At 44.8% G+C, this 26,600-nt stretch overlaps 1 protein-coding gene across 4 annotated transcripts in view; it reads left to right on the top strand.

The window, feature by feature from the left end:
- Positions 1-25,251, top strand: part of RASSF2 (Ras association domain family member 2) — a 42,394-nt gene extending 17,143 nt beyond the window's left edge. The window contains exons 3-12 of one of the 4 annotated variants that reach the window (XM_061207765.1): positions 3,729-3,818; positions 5,821-5,896; positions 8,241-8,392; positions 11,491-11,579; positions 13,660-13,820; positions 15,071-15,172; positions 16,646-16,697; positions 17,186-17,307; positions 18,525-18,622; positions 25,019-25,251. In XM_061207765.1, coding sequence (XP_061063748.1) covers positions 3,760-3,818; positions 5,821-5,896; positions 8,241-8,392; positions 11,491-11,579; positions 13,660-13,820; positions 15,071-15,172; positions 16,646-16,697; positions 17,186-17,307; positions 18,525-18,622; positions 25,019-25,040 — 933 coding nt within the window. In that variant the 5' untranslated portion in view covers positions 3,729-3,759 and the 3' untranslated portion in view covers positions 25,041-25,251. Of the gene's footprint in view, positions 1-3,728; positions 3,819-5,820; positions 5,897-8,240; positions 8,393-11,490; positions 11,580-13,659; positions 13,821-15,070; positions 15,173-16,645; positions 16,698-17,185; positions 17,308-18,524; positions 18,623-19,575; positions 19,668-20,119; positions 23,970-25,018 lie in introns of those variants that run through there. The other 3 variants (XM_061207763.1, XM_061207764.1, XM_061207766.1) reach the window with 3 other exon arrangements.
- The last annotated feature ends 1,349 nt before the right edge of the window (positions 25,252-26,600 follow it).

Here is a 26,600-nt window from a genome sequence, read left to right as displayed (position 1 = left end):
CTGGCTCTGCTGATCTTGGCCTCCTTCTCAGGGCCCCCTGTTCTCTTGGCTTCCAGGATACTGTGTCTCCTGTTTTCCCTCCTCTTATAGGGACTCATTTTTTCTCTGCCCATCCCTGACCTACTGGGTCCTTTGGATACCTGCCCTTGGCCCTGCCCCTTCAGCCCTCCCTGCTATCTCCCTGGTAACCTTGCCACTCTCCTGACCTCCCTCACTTCAGCCAAGCCAGGATTCCCTTCCCGGGAGCTCCACACTGTCACTCTCCTGGGCTGCAGACCTGGCTGTGCTTCTTGTCATCTGCATCACGGGGTTCCATGGCCCTGCCTCAGACTCAGTCTGTGTTCCTCACACCAGTGCTTGTGACTGTGCATGGCCACCTACATTGCTATCCTCACCAGTAGCCAGGCATCGTGCTGGACTCTGCCTTTACCCCTGTGTCGAATCTGGCCCTTTCCAAATCTTTTTATTGATAGATCATGACTTTTTCTCTACCTCTTTAAACTCTTTAGACTCTGTTACTCCATCCCCATTGCCTGCTGCCCTGGGACAGGCCTCTCAATTGGTCCCCCTACCTCTGTTTTCTTCCCCAATCCTTTCTCAAAGTAGACAGCAGAGTGGGATAATCATTCCAAAATTCAACTCAGATCACACCCTTCCCTTATAACTCCCCTTGTTTTCCTATTGCCACTATTAAAAAATGATCACAGACTTGGTGGTTTGAAACAACAAAAATATACTCTCTTACATTCTGGAGGCCAGAAGTCTGACATTGGTTTCAGTGGACCAAAACTAAGGTGTCAGTAGGGCTGCGCTCCCTCTAGAGGCTGTGGGGGGAATTTCATTTGCTTGCCTTTTCTGGCTGTGTTTCTTGGCTCATGGTCCCTTTCTCCATCTTTCATCCACAGCGTAGCATCTTCAAATATCTTTCTCTGCTGAGGTTGTCTGTAGAATCTCCCTCTGCCTTTCTTATTAGGACACTTGTGATTACATTTAGGGTCCACCCAGATAATCTAGGATAGTCTTCCCATTTCAAGATCCTTAATTTAATCACATCTGCAAAGTCCCTGTCACCATATAAGGTGACATTGACAGGTTCCAGGGATTAGGACCTGGATATCTTTGGAGTCCATTATTCAGCCTACCACACCCCCCATTGTACTTCAAAGTCCAAAGTCCTCGACATGGTCAAGGTCCAGCACACACACCACCCCATCTTGGTGCATGCTTCTGCCTGGACCACTCTGCCCCTCACCTTTGCCAGCTCTATCTCATCACTGAGGTCTCAGTTTAGAGTTCACTTCCTCCAGAAAGCTCCTGGGACCCCACCCAAGTCCAGATCAGGTGCCTTTCCTGTGTGCTGCTGTGGCACCTGCCCTCCTCGATAGAATTGTCTTTCCCCTCATATCCACCTCCTGCTGGACTATGTACACTTGAAGGCAGGGCTGTGCCAGTTTACTTGCTGTTGAAATGCCATCAGTAAATGCAAAGCTTTGTCCTTGAGATAGACAAAGGAGGGCACACAATAAATGAACGTATACATTTACATATGCATAGAAGAGGTGCTTTAAAAAAAAATGGGTACTCACTAGTTATGGTAATTGTCACTTAAGAAAAAAAAGAAAAACTTTCTCAGTAGTCTGACTTTCTTTCCTTTTCCTTTTTTTGTAGTACATATATACTCCAAATTTTATGATTTTTTTTGAAGAATTGCAAAATTAAAATTTAGAGAGAACAATTGTGTTCTTGGGGTACCACTTTGGGTATACAGGTGGGGTATGAATTTTCTAAATGGAACTCAGCCCTCCACTCCCCTCCTCCCACTTATACCCCTTCCTTAGGGGGCCTTTGTATTAGTTTCCTGTTGTTCTTGTAACAAATTACCAAAACTTAGTGGCTTAAAACAATACAAATTTATTATCTTCTGGTTCTGTAGGTCAGAGGTCTGACATGGGTCTTCCTGGACTAGAATCAAGGTTTTGGCAGGGCCTGTGTTCTTTTCTAGAGGATCTAGGGGAGAATCCATTTCCTTGTCCTTTCCAGCTTCTAGAGGCCACCCACATTCCTTGGCTCACACCCGATTCCCCCAGCTTCAAAGCCAGCAACAGTGGGTTGAATCCTTTTCACATTGTGTCACTATAACACTGATTTTCTGCCTGCTTTTTCCATTTAAAAAATTTGTGGCAAAACACACATAAAATTTGCCATCATAACCATTTTAAGTGTACAGTTCAGTGGCATTAAGTACACTCACATTGTTGTGCAGCCATCACTGTCATCCAGCCACAGAACTGTTTTCATCTTGCAAAACTGAAACTCTATACCCATTAAATAGTAACTTGCCATTCCCCCTTCCCCAGCCCCTGGCAACCACCATTCTATTTTCTTGTCTCTATGGATTTGACCTAGGTACCTCATGTAAGTAAAATCATACAGTACTTGTCCTTTTGTGACTAGATTACTTCACTTGGCATAATGTCCTCATGGTTCATCCATGTTGTAATGTGTGACGGGGTTTCCTTCCTTTTTAAGGCTGAATAATATTACATTTTATATATATATGCCCCCCACATATATATGTGTGTGTATATATATATATGTATATACCCCCCACATTGTTAATCCATTCATCCACTGATGGATATTTGAGTGGCTTTCACCTTTTGGCTGTTGTGATTAATGCTGTGAAGAACATGGGTGTACAGATATCTTTTCAATGTCCTACTTTCAGTTCTTTTGGGTATGTACCCAGAAGTAGAATTGCTGGATCATATGGCAGTTCTATTTTTAAGTTTTTGAGAAACTGCCATACTGTTTTCCACAGTGCTGCACCATTTTACAAATTTTACAAATTCCTTGTGCACCAATAGTGCACAAGGGTTTCAGTTTCTCTGCATCCTCACCAACACTTGTTGTCTCATGTCTTTTTGATGATAGCCATTCTAACAGGTGTGAGGTGATATCTCATTGTGGTTTTTTCAAAAAATTTTATTGAAGTATAGTTGATTTATAAAGTATTTAATTTCTGCTGTACAGCAAAGTGACTCAGTTATACACATATGTATTCTTTTTCATATTTTTTCCATTATGGTTTATCACACGATGTTGAATATACTTCCCTGTGCTATACAGTAGGACTTTGTTGTTTATCCATCCTGTATATAATAGTTTGCAAGATTTACGTTTCCCTGATAATTAGTGATATTGAACATCTGCAATCTAAAACCTCCCAACAAAGAAAAGCCCAAGACCAGATGGTTTCATTGGTGAATGCTACCAAACATCTAAAGAAGAGTTAATACTGATCCTTCTCAAACTCTTACCAAAAAATTGAAGAAGATGGAACACTCCCAAACTCATTTTACAATGCCAGATACCAAAGCCAGATAAGGACATTACAATAAAAAAAAAATTTAAAAACTGCAGGCTGAAATACTAGATGAAAGTAAATATAAAAATTCTCAACAAAATACTGGCAAACTGAATTTCAACAGTGCATTAAAAGGATCATACACCATGATCAAGTGGGATTTTTCTCAGAGGCTGTGGCAAGCAGAGGCAGCAGCCAGCAGTGTGGCATTTCCCTGGCCCTGGGTCAGTGTTGGGCTGCTTGAGCTGTGGATCTGGGGCAGGGACAGAGAGCCATGTGCTCCCCGCCCCTGGTACATGGTCTACTGAGTTCCTAAGGACACAACCTGACTTTAACCTCTGTCTTCACCTTTCAAATATAGGCCTCTCATCTGATGAAAAGAGAAAGGAAGAATGGACTACAGTCACCAAACTTCCCTAGTCCCATGTGGACAAGATAAATACATTTCCAAGTAAGATTTTTTGCTATGGTATTGTGTTTGCCAGTCCCATGTGAATGGAAGCCACTGGCAGAGGAGCCTCCTCTGTGCACGAGAGGAGTTCATGTGTGTGAGAAGGAGAAAGCAACTGAGTGTGGACCAGTGAGAGCATCAGCAAGGTTGCTGCTATAGATAAAAAACATGCCCCCAGAGCCTGGCCATAGAGAGTGAAGTTAAGGAGGTCTTCAGGACATGGCACCCTTAGGGGTTCAAAAGAGATGATGTTCTGGAGGGCTTCCAGGAGGAGGAGTTGGTGCTGGCTGCTCACTGTCTTGTCTGTGGTATACCCCAGGAAAGTCCTGGCTGGGTCGTGTCCCTGTGCTGCTGGGGTTCTGGCTAAAATGGGCACAGGTGCCCCCTGAACAGAAGGAGACAGTTTCATTGCTTTATATGCACTAAAATCTTTTGAACTCAGATTTTTGCTGATATGGCAGGGCCTAAGCCAAAACGGACTTCTTTAAATTATAAGTTTGCAGATATATTTTTACATTCAGCACAGAGATTTGTACATATTTATGTTCTCTATCTTAACGAAATGTTTAATTTATTTGAGGCCAAATTGTTTTAATTCCTTTAGACACACTTGGTCATACACAGACACACAGTTGTGTGAGCTATGGATGATACTTATCTCTTAACTGATGGATTTCCCCTGGGGCTTCTACTGACCAGTACTTTTAAATCCTAGTTTCAGATCTTTGTGTTCAAAAGTATCAAACAGCTTTTGTTTTAGGTTATTTGGAGTCACATTTTTTACTAATTCACTCCAGCTTATCTAGGTTTAACTTGTCTGGAGCTTCTTCGAGTTTCCAGCCGGTTTTGAACTCCTGTGTGGCCCCAAATCTCTCCATTGAATGGCTGGACTTAGAGGGACTGAACTCCCTTGCCTCTTGCCTGAGTATAGGCAAAAGAACACACCTCAGCCTCCTCAAGCCCTTCCCAGGCCTCCCCTCATTCACTTTCAGATAAAACTTGATCACAGCATTTTCAGGTTTGGCAGCTCTCACTCTGATCACAAAGGGTGTGACATGCTCTCTCACATTTAGTAGAGCTGTGCTCCCAGGGGGGCCACTTGGAAACCAGTATTTAGAGGCCTTGTAAGGTTTTTAAAAAATATTTTTATAAACTAAAAGCACCTAGAATAGATTAAAAAGATAAAAGCACCTAGAAGGGTACATTGCTAGGGTCCAGAAGCCTCCTCATGCCCACTTCTAGTCACCACTCCCAAAGGTGAACCACTATCCTGAATTCTAACACCCACCTCGAATGTCATATAAATGGAATCATACAATATGTGTTCTTTTGTGTCTGGCTTCTTTCACTCAGCATAATATCTGTGAGATTCATCCATATTATGTGTAGTTCATTCATATTCTCGTTGCTGCTCCATTGTGTGACCATAGCTGCCTTTATTCATCTGTTCCACTCTTGATGGGAGTTGGTAAGTTTTTAAACACCTGATAAGGTCATGTCAATGAAGCATAAGTCAGTGGGACCCAGACCTGTCCCTTTTAACTTTCTGAAATTCTAGGAGTTTCTGAGTCTTGTGAAGGTTTGTAGTGATTGTCCCCTCCTCACTCACAGCATGTGTGAGGGAGGAAAGGCTGTGGAGAGGCTGGAGAAATCCTGTCTATGGGCTTTTGAAGTGTGTTTGCCTCTATGAATCTGTGATTTATTAAGGCCTGCATATTTAGCTTGGGTTTGGGGAGTGTTGTGAGAGATGCCAACCTTTGTCAGCAGACCAGACCTGCCTTGGTTTTCTGGAGTTGCTCTTTACATCCAGTCTGTTCTAGGTAGTATTTACTCTTGACCTTGACCTTGAACTCTGGGTATGTGTATGTGTATATGTACACATGTAGACAAACATCCAGACTGGAAAATCGAAGGCCAGGTTAGAGGTGAGAAAAAGAGGGAACAACTGCATTATAAGTGGCTTCACCTGAGATTGTGACACCTCTTGTATTTTTCCCTTAAGGAATGAACTTCTCCTGCATCTGAAGACCTACAACTTGTACTATGAAGGCCAGAATTTGCAGCTCCGACATCGTGAGGTAAGGAGTCCCAAGGAAGATCTGTGAGGCTCCTTCCCTGGTGGCCAGCCCAGTCTTTGTCTCCATGTCTCCTGGTCTGAGAGTCCCTGCCTCTCCTGCCACAGTGAGGAGCCTCTCAATGCTAGTGATGTTATTGGGAGTCCCTAGAGTTCTTCGGAAGGAGACCCCAGGCCAAATTTGTTCTAAAAAGGATGAGCTTTTCTGTTCCGGAGACATTCCTGCAGCTGTATGGCTGGGCTAGCGCCAGCCTCAAAAGAAGAACCCTCCCTTTCATGAAATGACTCTTTCAACTAACTCTCAAGTAGCCTTCCTCCTCTTGGGCAATTCAGGAACCTCTCCCAGTCCTCTATGTTGACACATCTGGGCCCATGTCCTATTGCTGAAGCAACCTGGACAAGTTACATAAGCTCTGGGTGGTAACTCTTGGCCCTTCCCCACAACTGCAGCAGCCTTCCTCGAGTGCCTTCTTGGAGTGTCCTTTGTTATCCATCTGTCTTTCCCCAGCCCCCATCCTGAATCTAAGCTTATGCATACTGTATCCATTTCTGTAAAGCCTGTTTCAGATAGATGGTGGAGTAATATATACTCAAGTGTTCTTGACCGATAAGAAGGTGTGTGTAATACCCTTCTAAACACATTTTCAGGTTGTCAAGCCATGGGGATTTAATTCATAGAAACAAACGGATATCCAGATGGCAGAATTTCAGCTACTAAGGCAGGCTGGTTGGGAATAGTATGTAGTGGCTTTTTGTATGTTCCTCAAACCACACCACTTAGGCAAAGTCCTACTTTGGGTTAAATTCTGCCCTACAATCATGTGATATAAAGTAATGATGCCAACCTTGACCAGCTAGAAGGCCATATATGACCTGTGCTTAAATAAAGCTTTTCTCCCTAAGATCCCCAAATGCCCTAAAGTTGCTCCACTCTTCTCCTGCCTTCTTTATTACCCCCTCCCTCTCTAAGGATGATCCTAGGGCCCAGGTTAGTTGTTCACTGAAGAAGTGTCATCTTCATTCATGCGGCTTGTCCTGAAGATGTGGCCATAGCCCAGATCTCGGGTCTTGGCCCTGCTTATAAAACATGGGTTCAGAAAGGTTTTTCTGAAACTCTAGAAAGAAAACCTGACCCTTTAGGCATTGTCCTCAAACCCTCTACTAATTAGTGGCTGGACCATTAGCAAGATTTTGGTCCTTAAACAGCTTTTCTGAGGTGTGTCCTATAGGTGATTAAAAGGTTTTATGGTGATTAGTGAGATCCACTTCTTTGGGATAAAACATGCAAATGTTTTTAGAAGGGTTTCACATTTAAATTCTTATCAGTCAACAACCCTTGAGTATAAAGTTGGAATTCTTGCAGGATTTATTCACCTCTTGGAGAGTTGTTATGTAGCACATTAGCTAATTATTGGCCTGGGAAGTTCTGCTGTTAAGAAATCTGATTAACACATCATCTCCCAACTCAGGATCACGTGGTACTCTTTTTAAGGTAACAATTGATCTGCTAGAGGAGCTAGTATTCTGTTGAACAAACTTGAGGAAATGTTACTTTAAATCTCCTTCAACCAGTGGGTCAGATTAACATATAACATGTTATAGCTAAAGACACATCACTTTCCATAGTAGGGGAGGGGAAAGTAGCTAATTTAAGGTTTTAGCTCTTGCTTCTGTTAGCAGGGTTAATCTCACATACATTTAAGAAATGTAATTGGACTTCCCTGGTGGCACAGTGGTTCAGAATCTGCCTGCCAATGCAGGGGACACAGGTTCAAGCCCTGGTCTGGGAAGATCTGACATGCTGCAGAGCAACTAAGCCCGTGCGCCACAACTACTGAGCCTGTGCTCTAGAGCCCGCGAGCCACAACTACTGAGCCTGTGTGCCACATCTACTAAAGCCTATGTGCCTAGAGCCCGTGCTCCGCAACAAGAGAAGCCACCACAATGAGAAGCCCACGCATCGCAATGAAGAGTAGCCCCCACTCACCGCAACTAGAGAAAGCCCGCACACAGCAACGAAGACCCAACGCAGCCAAAAAGGAAAAAAAAAAGAAAAAAAAATGTAGTTAGCTTTCTTTAAAATCATTAGTATAAAAACAACAAAAAACCATTGTTATAATTTGCACATGTCTATGAATTTTGAGGCAACTTTGCCCTGACCTCTGAGGTCGGCTTCAGAGCCTCAGGGGTAGTTTACAAGTGGAGAGAGTGTCTTGGAGCTGGGTTGTGACTATAACTTGGGTGCACCCAGCTGGACACATCAAGGATGCTGTCAATTACCCCCAACAACATGGTGCTGGCTTCCTTGGGGCTTTTCTGGGCTCACCCTGCCAATTGTTTTGTGGCAGGAAGAAGATGAGTTCATCGTGGAGGGGCTGCTGAACATCTCCTGGGGGCTGCGCCGGCCCATTCGTCTACAAATGCAGGATGACAATGAACGCATTCGCCCTCCTCCATCCTCTTCCTCTTGGCACTCTGGCTGTAACTTAGGAGCTCAGGGGTGAGTGAAGAGAGATGGGACTGGGGGGTGACCAGGGGTATCTGGGGGTCCCATCTATTCTCAAGCAGGTAAATGCCACCTTCTTCCAGCAAGCCTTGATCTCAGCTCCTATTCCCACTGCCCCCTGCCTTCGACTTGGGAGGAGGAGAAAGGGGTGTATGTTGGTGTTATTGGGCTTCCATGCCTGTCACCACAATCACTGAGTGAGAGTCAGAGTGAGGAGGGGAGATGCTGAGTCAGAGAGGAGAAGCACTAAGGCCTGGGTGAGCAGCATGCCTTCCCTCGTGGAGACCCCTAGTCTCTGAGGGGTATTGTAGTGGCCAGCCAGGCCCAGTCTGCAGATTTCCGACAGGACACCTGATGCCCCAGCATCCTCCCCACTAGGACCACTCCTCATAGAACGACCCCACCCCAGAGACATTTAGGGCTCAAAACTTCTGTCCAAAGCTCTCTGTGTCTGAGGGGAACCTGGAAGAGGAAAAAGAATGTCAGGTCCTGTCCAAGCCAGCCAAGCAAGGACTGCTTCCTTCAGGCCACACCTGGAGTTGGGTGGTGGCGTGATGGTCTTGAGAGGTCCCCTCTCCTGGGTTCCCACTGGAAGGTCTGTGAAGACTAAGCCTGTTCCTCCCTGTAGCCAGATGAGTAGTTCAATGCATCTAGTAAGGCACACCCTCTTTACTGTCTTTCTGGGACTTCAGTTTTTAGGATCAAGTGACTATCCCTTGTTCCATCCTAAACTTTGCTGATACTGAATGCCTTGGGGCCAGAGCGTGGGTGGAGTGCGCCAACCTCTCAGCCAAAACCACAGTGATGTTTTTTTCTGTTTTAAATAAGAACCAAGCCCTCTCTGTTGACCCCGTTGAACATTTTGTTAAACTCCACAGCCAAATCTATTCTTTGCTAAAGTTGAGAGAAACCTACAATGTGGCCAAAGCCTGTTACTGATCTGGTTTCTTTCCAAGGGAATTTAAGGAGGAAAATCTTTGCCTGTCCCATCAGCGCAAGGGTGTCCAATCAAGGTTCTCTGGTTTCATCTAACTTTGCCGGTTTCATACTCTGCTTTGTTTTCTGCACTTTCTCTGTATTTGGTTTCGAGTGGGCCAAACCCTTTCCACAGCCCCAGCCCAGGCCCTGGGGTGTTACATTCCATTCCCTAAGTGAGATGATTTTTAAAATTCCACTTGACCATGTGACCTTTGGCTGGCCTACTAAGGGGTCTTTCACACTGTACACTTGTTTCTTTTCCATTCCCTATGGCATCAAACTGGTCTTGGTTGGTTCCTGAAACCTGCAAATACTTTGAGAGAGTTTTCAGGAATGGTAAATAATGTTATCCCAGTGCCTGCTATAATAAAGTGAATGCCTGAACCACTGTGTTAAGAAGCATGCTGAGACCAGTTTCTGCTTTGGCAATAAAGAGTGCTTTGGACAAGGGAGTGGGAAGTGGCTGCTATGGGTGCCAAATGTTCACCATTCCTGAGAGGCTCTGCTCAGTTTCATTCTGGGGCTCAGAAGCCCACAGGTTATAATACAATAGGCAGTTCTTTCAGATTTTCAATTTTAAATTGTCTTCCCTTAAAATTAGCATCCCTTGGGATTTCCCTGGTGGTCCAGTGATTAGGACTCTGCATTCTCATTGCAGAGGGCCCAGGTTCAATCCTCAGTCTCAGAACTAAGATCCCTCAAGCCACATGTGACCAAAAAAAAAAAAAGAAACAAAATTATCCTATCTCTGCTGAGTCCCAGTGTTACCAAACCACACTTGGGTCTGCTCATCTACGTGCAGTAAAGCCAATTTACTGACACCGGGTTGTGGTGAAGGAAAGTGCTGCGTTTATTGCAGGTCCAAGCAAGGAGTCCAGGCAGTTAATGCTCAAAAGACCTGAACTCTCCAATGTCTTTCATCGGAGAGTTTTTAAAGGCAAGGTGAGGGAGAGGGTCGCAGGGTGGTAGATGCTCTTCTGATTAATTGCTGGTGAGGTAATTGGGTGGTATTTCAGGAGTCAACATCATCTGGTTCCAAGGGGTTTGGGGTTTACCTGCTTGTGGTCAGAATGCAGTTAACTTCTTACACCTGGTGTTAGAAGATACTTTCAGTATCTGCAAAGCAACTCATGGACATGGCTCAGGATACTATCTATAGCCCTTGAGGAGGAACTAAAGTCCTTGACTTTGTTTTTTGGCTAAACTATTATTATCAATATTTTGTCTTGCTTGACTGTTTTCCTTAGTTTCTGCATTTTCTCACTTCTCTGATTAAATTTGTTCTTTGGAACTCAGGGAAGGCCTAGGAGGTTAAAGCTTTTTTACAAACAAGAGGAGGGGGATACAGGGGTCTGTTCCTGGGAAGCCCCCACAGGGTTCTGCTTTGTTTCACCAGGGCACCTGCATTCTTCTCACCATGGGATGGTCCTAATTGGTTAAATATTATTCTCCTTTCTGGCCAAATCCTCTGTTGATTTTGGGTGTGTTTCTCTGAGCTGCTTCCACTGTTCTTTTAGGCTTTGAGGAGTTATTTTCCAGCTATCGTAGCAATACCAGGTCTCAACTCAGATTGCCTGCTTGTGACCCTTTCTCCAGCAACCCTGAGAACACTGCCATCAGTGCCACTTCCAAAGCTGCCCTGACTCTTGTAGCAGCCAACCTATTATTTTCCATTCCTGTTAGATGGCAGAAGCAATTTCTGAGTTATTCCTCCAACAGAAGTGGGTCTGAACTAGGATCTTGTCCCTAGAAATAAGTGACCATTATTAGGGTTTTCTAAATAAGCTATAGAATTTGTACGTGCTTAGAAACTCAGCATAGGCACCACACAGGTGTTCTTTGTTGTTCTCTGTCCTGGACTTCATGTTGCTGCAAATACCGGGAACAAGCATTTTCTCCCTCCAGAACTCCCCTTCCCTGCCCAGTGCTTAGCCCAGGAGCTGGACCAGCCTCATGAGACACTCAGCATAGCCCACCATGTCCTTTGTCACCTGCTGTGTGCTGGTACCCAGGCTTGCACAGGCCAAGTGCTCCCTTTGTACAAGTGGGGTGGGGTGGGACTGGGGGCGTTCTTCTGCAGGGGCTGAATCTTTTGTTTGTTTTCTGCTCACCAGCACCATCCTCAAGCCCCTCACCATGCCCAACATTCCAATCTCAGAGGTGGATGCCCTGCCTGAGAGTGATCAGACATCAAGTCCCACAGGTACATGCATGGTGGGAGGATCCTCTAGTTTGGGGCCGACTGTGTGAAGACTGTTGTGATGATGTTGTACACTGTTACTTAGTTTTTGAAAACAAAATTCACATGGTTCAAGATTCAAAACTTATTAAAAAGAATTGAAAGTTTCCCATCTCATCCACCCACTGAGTTTCCCTCCCTAGAAGCAAACTGAAGGCATTCTTCCCAAGGTACTCTTTGCAAACACAAAGAAATACACACCAACAAAGCTTAATGGTTGGATGTCATTTCTTTTCTTCCCCTTTTTATGTAAGTGGCTGCATTTTGCACATCCCGTTTCTATTAGTTTGTCTTGAGGATTGTTCCATACAAACCCATGGAGAACTTCTGCATTCTTTACAGCTCTGCAGTATTACATTGTATGAAAAAAATGATAATTTAATTGCTCCCTATTGATAAACATTTAAGTCGTCTTTAGTCTTTCAGACAAACAAAAGTGTAGACAGTGTCCTTATACACGTATCATTTCACACATTTCTCAGTGTCTGTAGGATTCTTTGAAATCGAATTTCTGGATCTGAGGCTATGTGCATTTGCAATTTTAATAGATATTGTCAGTTCGAAATTATCTTGCAAGTCCTTATATCGTGCTTATCTTGTGCAGACATTGTTCTAAGCACTTTAAATGAATTAACTTATTTAAACCCTCACAACAATCTCGTGAGGTGGATGCTATTATTATCCCCACTGTATAGATGAGGAAACTGAGGCACAGAGAGTTAGTGATATATGGTGTTGGGAAGGAAGACATTTTTCTCTACCTTCTAGGTTCTTCTGGCTGGTCTAAGAATTAAATTGACATGAGACAGATTAACAGGAGAAAATCAAACAAAAGTTTAATAACATGTATACATGGGAGAGACCCAGAAAAACTGAGTAACTCACCAAAATGGCTGATGCCCTCACCTTAACTACCATCTTCAGCTAAAGACAAAAGAGGATGTTGGGGGTAGTGGTTTGGGACTTCAGGAGAGGAAGGCAATTCACATGGAGATGGAAAAGCAAACGTTTGGTAAACAAATGTTTGCTGGGCCTGCAAAGACAGTGTGACACAGGGTGGACTCTGATCTCTAAGAGTTTCCCTCACCACATTTAGCCCATATTCTTTGCAGATGTCTCTGGTGATAACTCTAGTCCAGTAATAAGCCCGCTATCTAAATTCTTCAGGCAGTTAGGGGAAAAGGCAGAGTTTCTTCCTGAGTCTTTTTGACTGAAAAATTGTTCACAACCTAAAAGTTTAGAGTTATGTTTTATTCGGCGAATATTCTTAGGACTTCAAGCCTGGAAGGTAGCATCTCAAGTAACCCTGAGAGAACTGCTCTGAGGAGGCAAAGGGGGAGCTAGGATACGTAGGAGTTTTTCAACAAAGGGCAGGTAGTTTGAATGTCAAAAGATTATTGTTTATTAAAGAAAACCAGATATCCCAAGTTAAGGAATTTAGCTCTTTTCTGTGTATGGGAAGATGCAAGAGTCTGGGCTCATTGAAATCATTACTTTGATATGAACCTCAGCTATCTGGGGCCAGTATCCTGTGTTTTCACCTCGAGTTTCCTCAGGGGTCACCGTGGGGAGTGGCTGCAGTCTGATGGCTGCTAGATGGCAGGTATTCTTTTCCGTCCTGAGTCCCCTTAGAGCTAACCGGCTCACCATCGCCTGTGGCTGCAATCTCTGATGACCGTGATATCCTTTGTTTACTGATATAGCAGACTATATTTCATTTATCAGTCTTTTGGGGCTTGATTGTTTTCAGCATGCCAGAGACATTTTGGGGTAGCAAGTTTTGCTCCCCTACAATGACAGTGGTGGAGCTGGGGTTTGAACCTAGGAGTCTGGCTCTAAAGTCTGTGCTCTGAACTTTGTCACTGTATTGCTTCTTGGTAAATTATGCATCATGTTTTTCCCCCAGCAGGAAATACTGTTTTTATAAAATACATTTTTGAGAAAGCTGTAGGTGCTGTAGCATTGGTCAGGAAGAGGGTACTCTGTGCACACTGCCACATCCCAGGTCCAGGCAGACAGAGCTCATCTTCCCCTTCCCTCTCAGACTCCAGGGGCCTGAAGTCCCTGCAGGAAGACACCCCACAACTGATGCGCACACGCAGTGATGTTGGGGTACGTCGTCGTGGCAATGTGAGGACACCCAGCGACCAGCGGCGAATCAGACGCCACCGCTTCTCCATCAACGGCCATTTCTACAACCATAAGGTAGAGGCGATAGGGTGGCAGGGGGCAAGGGCCAGCCCCAGTGGGGGCAAGACCCCTTCCTGGGCAGCTGCCACCTCAGGGCTGCAGACTCCTGGGAAGCCGCTCAGTCTTTGGGTCATGAGTGGGCTGCAGGCTCTGCTGGCTCTGAGAGAGATAAGGGCCTCCGGATCAGTAGCCCTCCGAGATGATGGTGTTGTAGGAAAAAATGGGGTGCAAGAGGATGGTCACGTCCCAGGTCTTGGGTGAGTCCGGTGGCCCCAAGGCAATGGGTCGTTCGGGAATATGAGAGCAGCCCTGGGCTGTGGGGGTGATTCATTTTTATGGGCTGGGTAATTTCACAGGCTAATAAGTGGGAGGAGTATTATAACTATCTTGGAGAAGGGGTGGGGATTTCCATGAATTGGGCCACCACCCACTTTTTGGCCTTTTATGGTTGACCTCGGAACTGTCGTTGCACCTGTGGGTGTGTCATTTAGATGCTAATGTATTACAATGAGTGTATAATGAGGTGAAGGTCTACTGGAAGTCAAATCTTCTGCCATCTTGGGCCTAGTAGGTTCTAACCAGTTTTTGTGGTATCCTGTTCTTAATGGCTGTGTTATTAATGGTTGTGCCCTGCCCCCTTTCTTCCTGTCTCAGTGGGTGAGATGCGAGATGACCCCACAAACAGCCCTCATCAGAAACCCCCCCATCCACGTGTTACTCTCTTTCTGCACCATGTGCCTCCAGCTGCTATGTGGCCTGACTTCTCTGTGAGTTAAGGGCTGCCCTGAAACAGAGCTGCAGAACTCAGATCACCCACCCCACCCCAAGCTAGCTGACTCTCCTTCCTTCCTGCTGCTTGGTTTGAATCTGGCCCCAGAAACAAGTGCATCATGGAAGAGTGGTCACAGACCTCCTCATGTTGAAGTTGTAGTAGAAGGGGCTTTGTGTGTGCTTTATTTGGAGGGAGTGCCTCCCTTATCTGGTCCTCTTTCCCTCCTCAGCGCTGCCGTTTGGCAAGCTCAGACCCCTTAAGCCTCCTGCAGTGGGGTGGGCGTGAGCTCCTGAGCTAGGCAAAGCCCAGGGCTCTTTCTTGACATCAAAGCCCAATGCTTCTACGTTGTAAGGGACAGAGGACTCTCAGGGAGCACAGGTTGAGTGCCATTGTCCCTGTCCCTTTACCCCAGGTAACAGGGCCAGGACACCTGGGTTTTAGTGCCCCATCCTTGTCTGTACACTCACTCTGAGCTGGACCCCTCTATTGACAGACGTCAGTGTTCACGCCGGCCTATGGCTCCATCACCAATGTCCGCATCAACAGCACCATGACCACTCCACAGGTCCTGAAGTTGCTGCTCAACAAATTTAAGGCAAGTTCCCTCTGCTGGCTGGCCTCAGACAGTGACATGTGTGCCTTGGGGCCCCCAGAAGTGTAGAGGTGGGGGCTATGGAGAGTGTGTGGTAAGGGAGGCACCGGGCAGAGAAGGTTTAGGTTCTTTAGACCCCACGACATCAGCATCACCTGGGAGCTTGTTAGAAAAGTAGGTTCTCAGGCCTCCCTCTCCCCCAAATCAGACCCACTGAAGCGGAAACTCGGAGATGAGGCCAGGGAACCTGTTCCACAAGGCTTACAGGGATTCTGGTGCCACTGAAGCCTGAGAAGCACCTGCCCTCAGGTGCTTTATGGACCTCCAGAGAAGGACAACGGACCTGATGACTGCTTCAGGGCTCCATGCACATATCGACTTCTGTGCATTTGGGGAACCTACTTTGATGAGCCTTCAATAGATGTGAAAATTATAGTGCATGAGTGTTTTTGAAGTCCTGTTGCTCTGTATGTTTCCCACAATACCCTTCTAAGTCTTTTGGAAACCAGGTATTCTTATTTCTAATAGAAGCCAGTGTGTCCTAGTGGTTTAAAGCCTAGGCTCTGGGTTTGAATCTCTATCTATCACCTGCTGGTTGGAGGAGTTGGACAAGTGACTTAAGCTCCCTGTGCTTCTGCCTCACCATCTGTAAAATGAGGTTAACAGGACCCCATTACTGGTGTCAACTGAAAAAAAATTGCACAACCTAAAAGTTGAGTTTTATTCAGCAAATATTCTTAGGACTTCAAGCCCAGAAGGCAGCATCTCAAGTAACCCTGAGAGAACTGCTCCGAGGAGGGGAAGGGGGAGCTAGGATACATAGGAGTTTTGTCACAAAGGGCAGGTAGTCTGAATGTCAAAAGATTATTGTTAATTAAAGAAAATCAGATATCTCAAGTTAAGGAATTTAGCATTTTCCTACATATGGAAAGATGCAAGAGTCTGGGCTCACTGAAATCATTCCTTTGATACACACCTTAGCTATCTGGGGCCAGTATCCTGTTTTCTCATCCTGAGTTTCCTCAGGGCTCACCGTTGGGAGTGGCTGCAGTCTGATGGCTGCAAGATGGCAGGTATTCTTTGTTTCTTTCCTGAGTCCTGTCAGGGCTCACCAGCTCACCATCGGAGGTGGCTGCAATTGCTGATGACTGTGACATCCTTTGTTTACTGATATGGCAAGCAATATTTTATTTCTCTCTGGGTTGTCATGAGTATTAGATGAGTTAAAACATGTAGAGTTTGTTAGAACTGTGCCTGGCATGGTGCAATAAATGTTAGCTCTTATTACCTATTATTATTGATAATGTTACCACCCCCATTTCCTCACCACTTTTAAATGCTGTAGATAAATAGCCCTCCCCTCAAAAGAGCCTATCATTTATTTAGCTTTGCAGTGTTCAAGAAGAAGAAATGGCCACAGTTAGGATATGTAAATATATGCTTTCAGCAAGTATCTTTTGCTCCTTCCTGATTCAGATTGAGAACTCAGCGGAGGAGTTTGCTTTGTATGTGGTCCATACCAGTGGTGGTAAGTATAAAGAACACAGTATACTTAAAACTTTTAATTAACTCAAAATAGCAAGTTAAAAAAAAAAAATCTCTGCCTCATTTGCTTGTTGCTTGGGTTTTGGAAACTTCCAAATGTTGTTTGCCTCCAAGGCTGGTGAGCTCGCTGGATGAGTCCACCGGAGAATGCCATATATGGTCAGTAAACTAACCCTAAAACCTAACTGCCTATTAAAAAAAGAACTGGATTTTCTCAAAGCACAGAGAAAACCAGATTCTCCAATGCAGCATCTTCCAAAGGGCTTGAGGCATGGAAGTATTGTTGACGGGTAGGGGAGTGGCAACAGTTGCTTTGAACTGTTGAATTGTTCATTTACAAATCAGCCTCCTGACTTGTATGGCCAAATCTCCTGAGGTGCCTGGTCCATTTGGGCCCCTGAGTTGACAACTACTTAAGGTGAGAAAGGCCTCAGGCAACTCAGGGCTGCTTCTGGCTGTGTGTGGTTCCAGAGAAACAGAAGCTGAAGAACACTGATTACCCCCTGATTGCCCGGATCCTCCAGGGCCCATGTGAGCAGGTCTCCAAAGTGTTCCTTATGGAGAAGGACCAGGTGGAGGAAGTCACCTATGATGTGAGTCCCTTTTCAGTCAGATGTCTGTCCCAGGAGGGTGGGGGATTTTGTTGGGTAAACTACAACTGGGGTATAGCTTGGCTTTTTGGCCAAGGACCAGGCCCTGTTTTGTTGCTATTTCTCAATACCAGGTTTTCTTGAAACAGTAATGACCATGGGGCCAGGAAAATGAATGCAGAAGCTAGGTTGAGGGTGTGCCCTGTGGGAGTTAACTGGAAGAATGCTCAGGCACGAAATGATTTCCATAGAAGGAATAAATTTCTTGAGGCTTTCTGCGGTACTTAAGAGGGCTGAAAAGTTTCTGCAAACCTTTTCCAAGCAACTTCAAGAAGTTAGCAGTGATTTTATAGCTTTTGCTATAGCAACAAACTTCCCCAAGTCTTAGTCACTTACAACAGTAAACATTTACTTTCTTGCTCCGGATTCTGCAGGCTGGTAGCAGTGGTTCTGCTTTAGATTGTGGGTTCAGCTCAGGTCGACATTGCATGTCTTATTAAGAGACCGAGGGTCAAGAGGCAGTGGCTACCTAGGTATGCTTCTCATGGCAGATGGCTGGAATGCAAGAAACCATGTAAGCTCCTTTGAAGCCCCCACCTGGATTTAATGTATATCACATCCACACACCCATTCCATTGGCCAGAGCAAGTCACATAGCTGAGCCCACCCTTTACAGCATGGAGAAACATACTTCTCCCACAGAGAAGAGTTGGTAGAACAGGTTGAGGGTTCTGGTGAGGGAGGAAGAGTGGCTGCTTAACTTCAGCTCACCTGGGAGCCACCCCCACGCTTATAGCCTCTCAGGAGGCAGTTCACATTTGGATGCCTGTTTGAGCCTTGAGGCACAAATCATCATTCTGAGTGATGGTTCCTTAATTTCTCTTAGGGGAGAGCAGAGAGGTTTATTGAATATTATGTGTTCCGGTCTTCTCTGAATGCCTGACAAGAGAACGTGCTTTTCTATGTTTGACATCACCTTTCATGGATTGGATACATGAGATGAAAAATGAGAAGTTATCATGTAAATGAAGTGATCTTCATCATAGACTCTATACCAGCCTTGAGAAGAATGAGGCTTGGCTCCTGCCTTTAAGGAAATCCCGGATTAGTGCAGAAATAGATTTCCCAAGGCTTTGTGCCTGATATGAGAGAGATGCCAAAAAAAATTAGAATAGTGCTGGGAGGGGTCTTGCACCCCAGACTTACTTTTTCCTCCCCAGGTGGCTCAGTATATAAAGTTTGAGATGCCTGTCCTTAAAAGCTTCATTCAGAAGCTCCAAGAGGAAGAAGATCGGGAAGTAAAGAAGCTGATGCGCAAGTAAGCATAGCCCCTGGGGTGGCTGGTTGGGTTTCTCCTGTGGCCTCAGTGAGAGGAGTCTCTGTTCAAGAGCCTTGCAGGGGCTGTGAGGAGCTGCTGCCTGGGACTGGGTCGTATGGACTGTGTTCAGGGGGCTTCCCATTGGCAATGCCAGATCTCAGATCTCAGGTGGGGACTTGAAACGTCGGTGTGTTGGTCGTTCTGCTTCTCGTTCAACTTCTCATTTTGATGTGGGACATAAAATTGTTCCAAGGATTTCAGGAAGGTTGTCTCGGCAGTGGAAATTTGTCTGAGTAGAGTAACCCTAAAATCCCTTCCTCACATCCTTTCTCCCTTTTTAACATTTCTCTTCTGGAAATTGCATTTGGGTTGAAAAGTCCAGTACTAAAACTCCGTTCTGGGGAGGATTTTGTTATTTTTTTGTCATGTTTAGTCATAAAGTAGAGCTGTGTTTCATAGATATGGCAGAAAAATTGATTTTTTTTGCCACTAAAGTCAATGCTACATTTTCTGTGTTGATGATAATAACTAATATGATAGCAGTTAACATTTATTGAACACTTACTATGTGCCAAACTTTAAAAATAGTTTTGCTGTGCAGTGCAAAGCCACGTTAGCCCTGCATAACAGTGCCCACTCCAGTATCTGAATTACCATAATTCAGGGAAGGGATGAAAAAACCGTACTCACCACCAAGCCATGGACCTCCATGCTTGGTCGTTGCTATAGTGTCTTTGGCAAAATGCAGATACTGATATTAGATTGAACCATATGAAGTTGCCATTTTTGTAGGCTCCCCCAAAATGGTAAAAGTAATGGCAATTTCATATGGTCCAGCCTAGGTGAAGATTATATGATACTCTATGCATAGTGCCTTGAGCATAGTAAGCACTCAACAAAGGGAATCCTTATTACTGTTCTTGTTATTTCACCTTCTCATTCTTCTTCTCCAGACTTTCTAATCATAGTAAAATAATTAGTTTGGAGTGAGCATCTTCAGTCCCTTTCCTCCTGTTGTGGAAATGAACACAAGTAATGAAGTGGTTCAAGAGTGGGCCAGTGGGGCTTCCCTGGTGGCGCAGTGGTTGAGAATCTGCCTGCTAATGCAGGGGACACGGGTTCGAGCCCTGGTCTGGGAAGATCCCACATGCCGCGGAGCAACTAGGCCCGTGAGCCACAACTACTGAGCCTGCGCGTCTGGAGCCTGTGCTCCGCAACAAGAGAGGCCGCGATAGTGAGAGGCCCACGCACCGCGATGAAGAGTGGCCCCCGCTTGCTGCAACTAGAGAAAGCCCCAGCACAGAAACGAAGACCCAACATAACAATCAATCAATCAATCAATCAATAAATCTTTAAAAAAAAAAAAAAAAAGAGTGGGCCAGTGAGAGAAGCAAAGGGTTGGGACACTTGGCCCACACTGTGACCCAAGTGATGGGGGAGGGTCATGAGAAGGAGTGTGTTGCTTTCTGCTCTCCACCGAAGCTGTTCTGTCCCCAGGTACACCGTGCTCCGGCTAATGATTCGGCAGAGGCTGGAGGAGATAGCCGAGACCCCAGCAACAATCTGAGTCACAAGGAGGGGATCCAGACGCCATGGAGGGCATTGTTGACCTGAGAAGACTCACAGGAAGCTGGGCGCCTTCCATGGAAACGTTTAAATGCAAACCTTTCCAGCTCCCAAACCACCATGGAGAAGCCAGCAGACAACTCCCTGACCTTTCTTTCCCTGCTCCTTTCCTTCACTCACGAGGACTTTCAGTTTTTATTATAAGAAGAACCCAAAATGTGTGTGTGCACGTGTGTGTGCACATGGTACACATCCACATGCCTACATGATATATTCACATGCAATTCAATTCCAAGCAGCCAGCACAAGTGCTATGAGGCTGGCAGATGTTCTGCTTGTGGGCAGGAAAATCAGAGGAGTCACCGATCTGAAGGGTTTTAGGTTGAAGAAAAGATTTCCCCCCTCAAGTGCCAGGGAGCAGCCATACATGTCTGCTTGTGTTTAGAAGGGGAAGGGGGCCCAGCAAACTCACCATTTGGGGTATTTTTATGTTAATAGCTATTCTCCCTGTATCCCTAGAAAGGATCTGCAAGTGTGAGATCCTTGGCAGTTAACAAATTAACAAACCATGCCCTTGGGGCAGTTCTGATGGAAAGAAAAAAATAAACCATCAGTGGGGTAGATGCAATAAGCCCACAGGTTTTTACACTGGAAACTTCAATTGTTTTAAATAACAAGGACATATGTGATGATCTGTGTGGATGCCAGTAAAGAATGGATTCTGCCTCCACCCTCACCTCCCTGGCTACCTCTAGGAGATAGGGGAGCCTGATGTTTGTCTCAGCATGCCAAGCTGATGACCCCGACTCTTTGGGGCCTCCCTGAGTTGAAAGAAGTATCTTATGAAACAGGCCTCACTGGTTTGTACATGGCGCCTCGTCTTGTATGGCTGGGAAGTTTCCTTCCTTAGAGAAATGTGGAGGCTCCTTGCAGAATGACAGGTGCCTGTAAGCCCAGCCCATTTTCATATCCAGTGGTCTTCTTGCACTTGGAGCTGAGGCCCTGCGTTTGCAAGGTCAAGGCTTAATACTTTCCAACCACTGGATTCTTGCAAGTTGCCCTCACGTTGTGTGTGGAGATGGACTCTAAGAATGAAGACTTGTCCTGCTACTGACCAAGTGTGGGGCTAAGGGATACCTTTTGGGCTGCCCCATGAAAGTGTGTAGATAGGATGGAGCTTCTCTCTCAGCTTCTCTGAGCAGCCACTTGGGTGATCTTGAGAGACTCCAATGGAGGGGGAAGGGCAGGAAGAGTCTGTCCTTCTGGGCCCCCATTGGTAAGATCGCCAGGTAGCTCAGCTCCAGTACAACTGATACTGTTTGAAGAGTGACAGATAGATGCTTGGAGCAGGTGCCTGGCTGTGGAGGTCAACCAAGAAAGGCCAGAAGCTCCTAACACTGAGCCTTGTTGTGGTAGGGAAGCTCCCCATCTCTTCTCCACCTCCTCTCCAAAGAAGGTTTGGAGAGCTGGGCAGTTGAGGAAAGAAGAGCCACTGATCTGTGCCTGCAAGGACAGTGGACCTTTGCAGCAGAGCTGTTCCTGCCCAGGCACCCTTGCCCCCTACCTGCCCCTGTGGCTTCCGTGGCCTCTTTAGATGGCTCACAGCTGTAGTCTCACTGTTGACTTTCAAGAAGATGGCATGCTGCTACCTGGCATTTTGCTGAGGGTCTCTTAGCAAGCTTACCTCCTCTGGGGGGAGCGCCACCAGCCCTGTGGGGGATGGACTGGAAATCTGGAGGGCCTTAGCCTCAATCATACACCTCAGTGGGCTTCTGCAAAATGCACAGAAAAAAATGGGGGCCCGGGGAGAGGCTTCCTTTGTTACAGATGGGAAAGAGCAGTTTTGTGAATGCAAACATACTTCCTGAGTTTTGCATTTGAGAAATGACTTGGAAAACTTTTCTTCCGGTTATTTTTATTTTGAACGTTCAAAGCCTTTGTTGGCCCCAATAATCCTCCTTGAGTGGCTAGGGAAAAAATTTTCCACAAAGCAAATTACTAATGGCTAACTTTTATTGGACAGCCGTTTTTGGTTTATCAAAGTTCTCTTTAATTTGCACTAGCAATATGATAGTGGTAAATATGGGAATGTTGCAAAATGTCAGATTTGCCAGATCACTTTCTCAGAAAGTGATACTGAGGTAGACTTGGCTTTTTAGAGATGGGGGGTTGGGGTGGAATTGAGGGGAAATCGCATCTTACATGATACATTCCACTTAATGCAGGCCGCACTTTTCCATTTTGGCTCAGCCTGTTTAGAAATCATTTCTCACGTACTAATGACCCAGTCAGGAATTTTGGAAAGGTTCTTTGAAATAGCAGCAACTGAAATAGAGACCCTCTGCTGTGATGTGGAGCTGGATTTTCTCACTGGTATCACATGGCCTTGCAGCTTTGAACTCCTGGACTGATTTGTGTGGGTTTATGTAATTGTGTGCAATGAACCTGAAATCGTGTGAAGAAAAAAAAGGCCAATTTACAGGTTTTTTCCTCACTTGTGAAAAACGGCATAGCCACATCTGTGTCTTTTTCCAGGGGCTTATGTTACAAGGTGATCAAATGAAGGAAAAACCTGAGTTTATCGTTGGGAAGGGGATCCAGTCCCCCTGGTGATGATGGAATTAAGCACAAGGTCACATTCTTAATCATCACATTAGTGAGAAGGCGAGGAGTTAAATTGTGGGGGGAGGGGGAGTGGTTACCTTGGGGAGGGATTGAAAAGCACAAACAATAGGTTTGCCTGTGCAAACTGGTGAGGAATGTGTACACTGGTCTCCAGACTTGTGGACTTTGTGAGTTGAGGTTGAGGTGGGAGGATCTCGGATTAGCCACCTACCCCTGTGACAAATGCTGAGCCCTGAGGTTGAGGTTTTGGTCTGAGACTTCAAGGAGAAATATTTTTACCCTTCCCTCCTCTCTACCAGAAAGAAAACAATACTCTGTCCTAGGGACCTCCAGATAAAGACATTTTATCATCTCTGTAGATAAGACTTTAGGATATAAAGACCAAAACAAACAAAAACACTCAAGAAACAAACTCTGATGCAAACATGTCTTGGCAAGAATTCTTTTCTTTGGAGTTGGGCTGTTATTTCAGTGTTAGGAGGTTGGAAGGAGAAATGGACCAGAGAAAGGCAGGAAGCTCTCTTAAGAAAAGAGACACTCTCTTTAAAAAACAAAACTATTTCAAAGCTCTGTAGCACAGAGAACGTGGTGCCATAGATACATCTCCAAGAGAAATTCCTATACGAACAAAGGAATTCCAGTGCCTCATAGCGACAAAACCATGATGTGAGGGCCAAGGTAGGAGGCAGAGATCTCCTTGAACACCTGTTGCAGCAGTACAAATTCTCGAGTCAAGCCTCTACGAAAATTGTTTTACACAAAGTATTCTTGTTGGAGGCAGATGAGTTGAGGAATGATCTCCTAGAGAGGTAAAAATAAAGACAAATGTGGCACCCCTTCTTTCATAGGGAATTGACAGTGTTTACCCTGTCATGGGAGGTGACAGCGCCCCCTGTGTTATAGCCAGGCACCAGACATGGACAAGCTGTGAAAGGAGAGCCTCAGTTTTCCTGTGGAGTCTCCCTGGCGATTGCAGACCTGTTTCCCAGGCTGATGGTTTCTGGTGTGTTACTGCTAGTGTTTCTTAAGGGTTTCCTCACTTGATTTAGCTTTGTGAAGTATCTTTTTTCTTAATCATAACTTGCTTTTCGAGCAATGGTACATGACCTCGTTCAATGTTTGGTTCTGAAGTTATAAACTGATGTGTTTAGGTATCTTAATGTAACTTGGCAAGTCCTCAGTAGGGAGCTGTGAATTTCTGTAACATTTTGATATGTTTTAAAGCACCTGACTTAGATCTTGTTGAATAAAGCACTTTCAAAGAGAAGTCCCCGGTGGACAGGTGTGTGTGTGTCCGCTGCATTACAGGAGGGTTGGGGATGGGAAAGTGAAGGTGCATCCAGGAGACGCTTTGATTTTCTTTTCAGAGTTTATGGTTTGACTGCACTCAGACTTGGTTCTAATGTTCCAAAAAGGAAGTGAAATGAGAATATTCCCTATGAATCTTGAGTTCAGGCCCTGGTGGAGCCAAGAATTGTAGAAACAGCTGGGAACAGCTATTCAGTGAGGCTGGATTTTTGTCCTAACTCTACCCTTGGCTTGTTGGGGCCAATTCACTGAACCTTTTTCTAGGACTTGGTTTCCTCATCTGTAAAATGGCCAAGCCACTGTCAGGGTTTGGGGACCTGGGCTTGCCTCTGTTGGAGGCACAGCCCCCCAGGGGTTGCCAAGCCTAAGACCTTTAGACTAGGGCCCAAGTTCCACGCTATGGTGTGAGGCAAGTGTGATGGTTAATTTTATGTGCAACTTGGCTAGGTCATGGTACCCAGATATTTGGTCAAACACTAGTCTGGGTGTTGCTGTGATGGTATTTTTAGATGAGAGTAACATTTAAGTCAATAGACTTTGAGTAAAGCAAATTACCCTCCATAATGTGGGTGGGCCTCATCCAATCAATTGAAGGCTGTAACAGAAAAACACTGACTCACCTGAGGGAGAGGGAATTCTGCCTCCAGTCTGCCTTTGGACTTCAGCTGCAACATTGGCTCTTCTCTGGGCCTCCAGATGGCCAGCCTACCCTTCAGATTTTGGACTTCCCAGCTCTCACAATTGCATGAGCCAATTCCTTAAAGTAGATCCCTATCTATCTATCTATCATCTCTCTCCATCCTATTGGTTCTGTTTCTCTGGAGAACTCTAACACAGAGAGAGGTTGTGTGGCTGGTTCATAACATTTAAATATGTGATTGACAGTTGTCTTTCTAGGAAATCTGGCCATGGAGCATAAAGAGTGACCAACGGGGCTTCCCTGGTGGTGCAGTGGTTGAGAATCTGCTGCTAATGCAGGGGACACGGGTTCGAGCCCTGGTCTGGGAAGATCCCACATGCCGCGGAGCAACTGGGCCTGTGAGCCACAACTACTGAACCTGTGCGTCTGGAGCCTGTGCTCCGCAACAAGAGAGGCCGCGATAGTGAGAGGCCCGCGCACCGCGATGAAGAGTGGCCCCCGCTTGCCGCAACTAGAGAAAGCCCTCGCACAGAAAAGAAGACCCAACACAGCCAAAAATAAATAAATAAATAAATAAATTTTAAAAATAATAATAAAATTAAAAAAAAAAAGAGTGACCAACATAATTTGGCCTCTAGAAAAAGGTAGCAACCAAGACAAGATTTTTTATCAATGCTGCCAAACAATGCTTATAGGTATTTAAAAAGAGAGAAAAGTTTGGATAACGGTGGTTCCCCTTTAATTGTTGTTTTGATTTCTTACATTTAGAGTTTTCACTCCAAGCAGTAGCTTTTTAGGTGCTGAATTAACTAAACTGAGTAAAATAGATGAGCAGACAGGTAACACTTCCAAGGCAGTGAGGTTTTTGTACTGTACAGTATGTGGATGTAGGCAACATAAACAAAAGATAAATGGTCTGTTTGGGGCCCCACCAAGACCCCAAATCAGGCAGTAAACTTTATAGAATTAAAGAGTGCCTGAAGTCACCCAACAAATACTAATAGCCGCTGCCAAAGGAGTTGGCAGTTTTTGTCTTGCTTTATGAAAACAGATTTTATGAAATAATTTATTGTATCCATTTTAGGTAATGAAGCTCTTACTGAATGGAGTTTGCTGTGAGCACCAGACTTTACTGTAAAGTTCTGAATACATTTGAGTAGGTTTTGCTGGAATGCTTAGATGCAAGAAAACCTACTGAAAATTGAACTTGGGTAAAATTGACATTGCTCTTTTCATTTTAAAACCAAGCAAAATAGGGGGTGGGGGGAATGCAGGGGAGAAAAAAAAAACCAACCAAACAAAATAAAAATGATTATTTATTATTTAAGTATGCAATTATATAACAATAACTATGTAAATTAACTTTATAGAAATATTACCTTATAAATATATACTTTATAAGTACATAAATTCCAATTTATGTCCATTGCTCTAGTGTAATTATCAATAGCACCCCCTTTTGCTCTCAAAATGTCCCATTGTGGATGATATATATGGTCACTCTATGCATTGGCCAAAAAGCAGCTTATCACAATTTTAATATGTGAGATTTTTAAGAAAAGCTGTAAGTTGGAATTTAAATGTTAAGTTTAAACTTTAGGCTAGAACTGAAATCTAAACCCATGTTTTGGTGGAAGGCAGAATATAGTATGGATATTTTATATATCACTGTTTTGATAATACTGATTTAAATGTTCTTGCATTAGAGCAAAATCCATTTTTCTTTTGGAGTTTTAAAACTGGACACATTAGCACTAACTTGTGACTTTGAATGTCACACTACCCGTGTCTGCAGAACCATCTAAGGGATCAGCAGCACCCAGATTTGGGTCTCTTAAA

This window comes from Eubalaena glacialis, chromosome 13 (genome assembly GCF_028564815.1).
Source record: "Eubalaena glacialis isolate mEubGla1 chromosome 13, mEubGla1.1.hap2.+ XY, whole genome shotgun sequence".
Classification (NCBI taxonomy): Eukaryota; Metazoa; Chordata; class Mammalia; order Artiodactyla; family Balaenidae; genus Eubalaena; species Eubalaena glacialis.
Note: the sequence above shows the minus strand (reverse complement) of the source record. Positions and strands in the feature narration are given on the sequence as shown.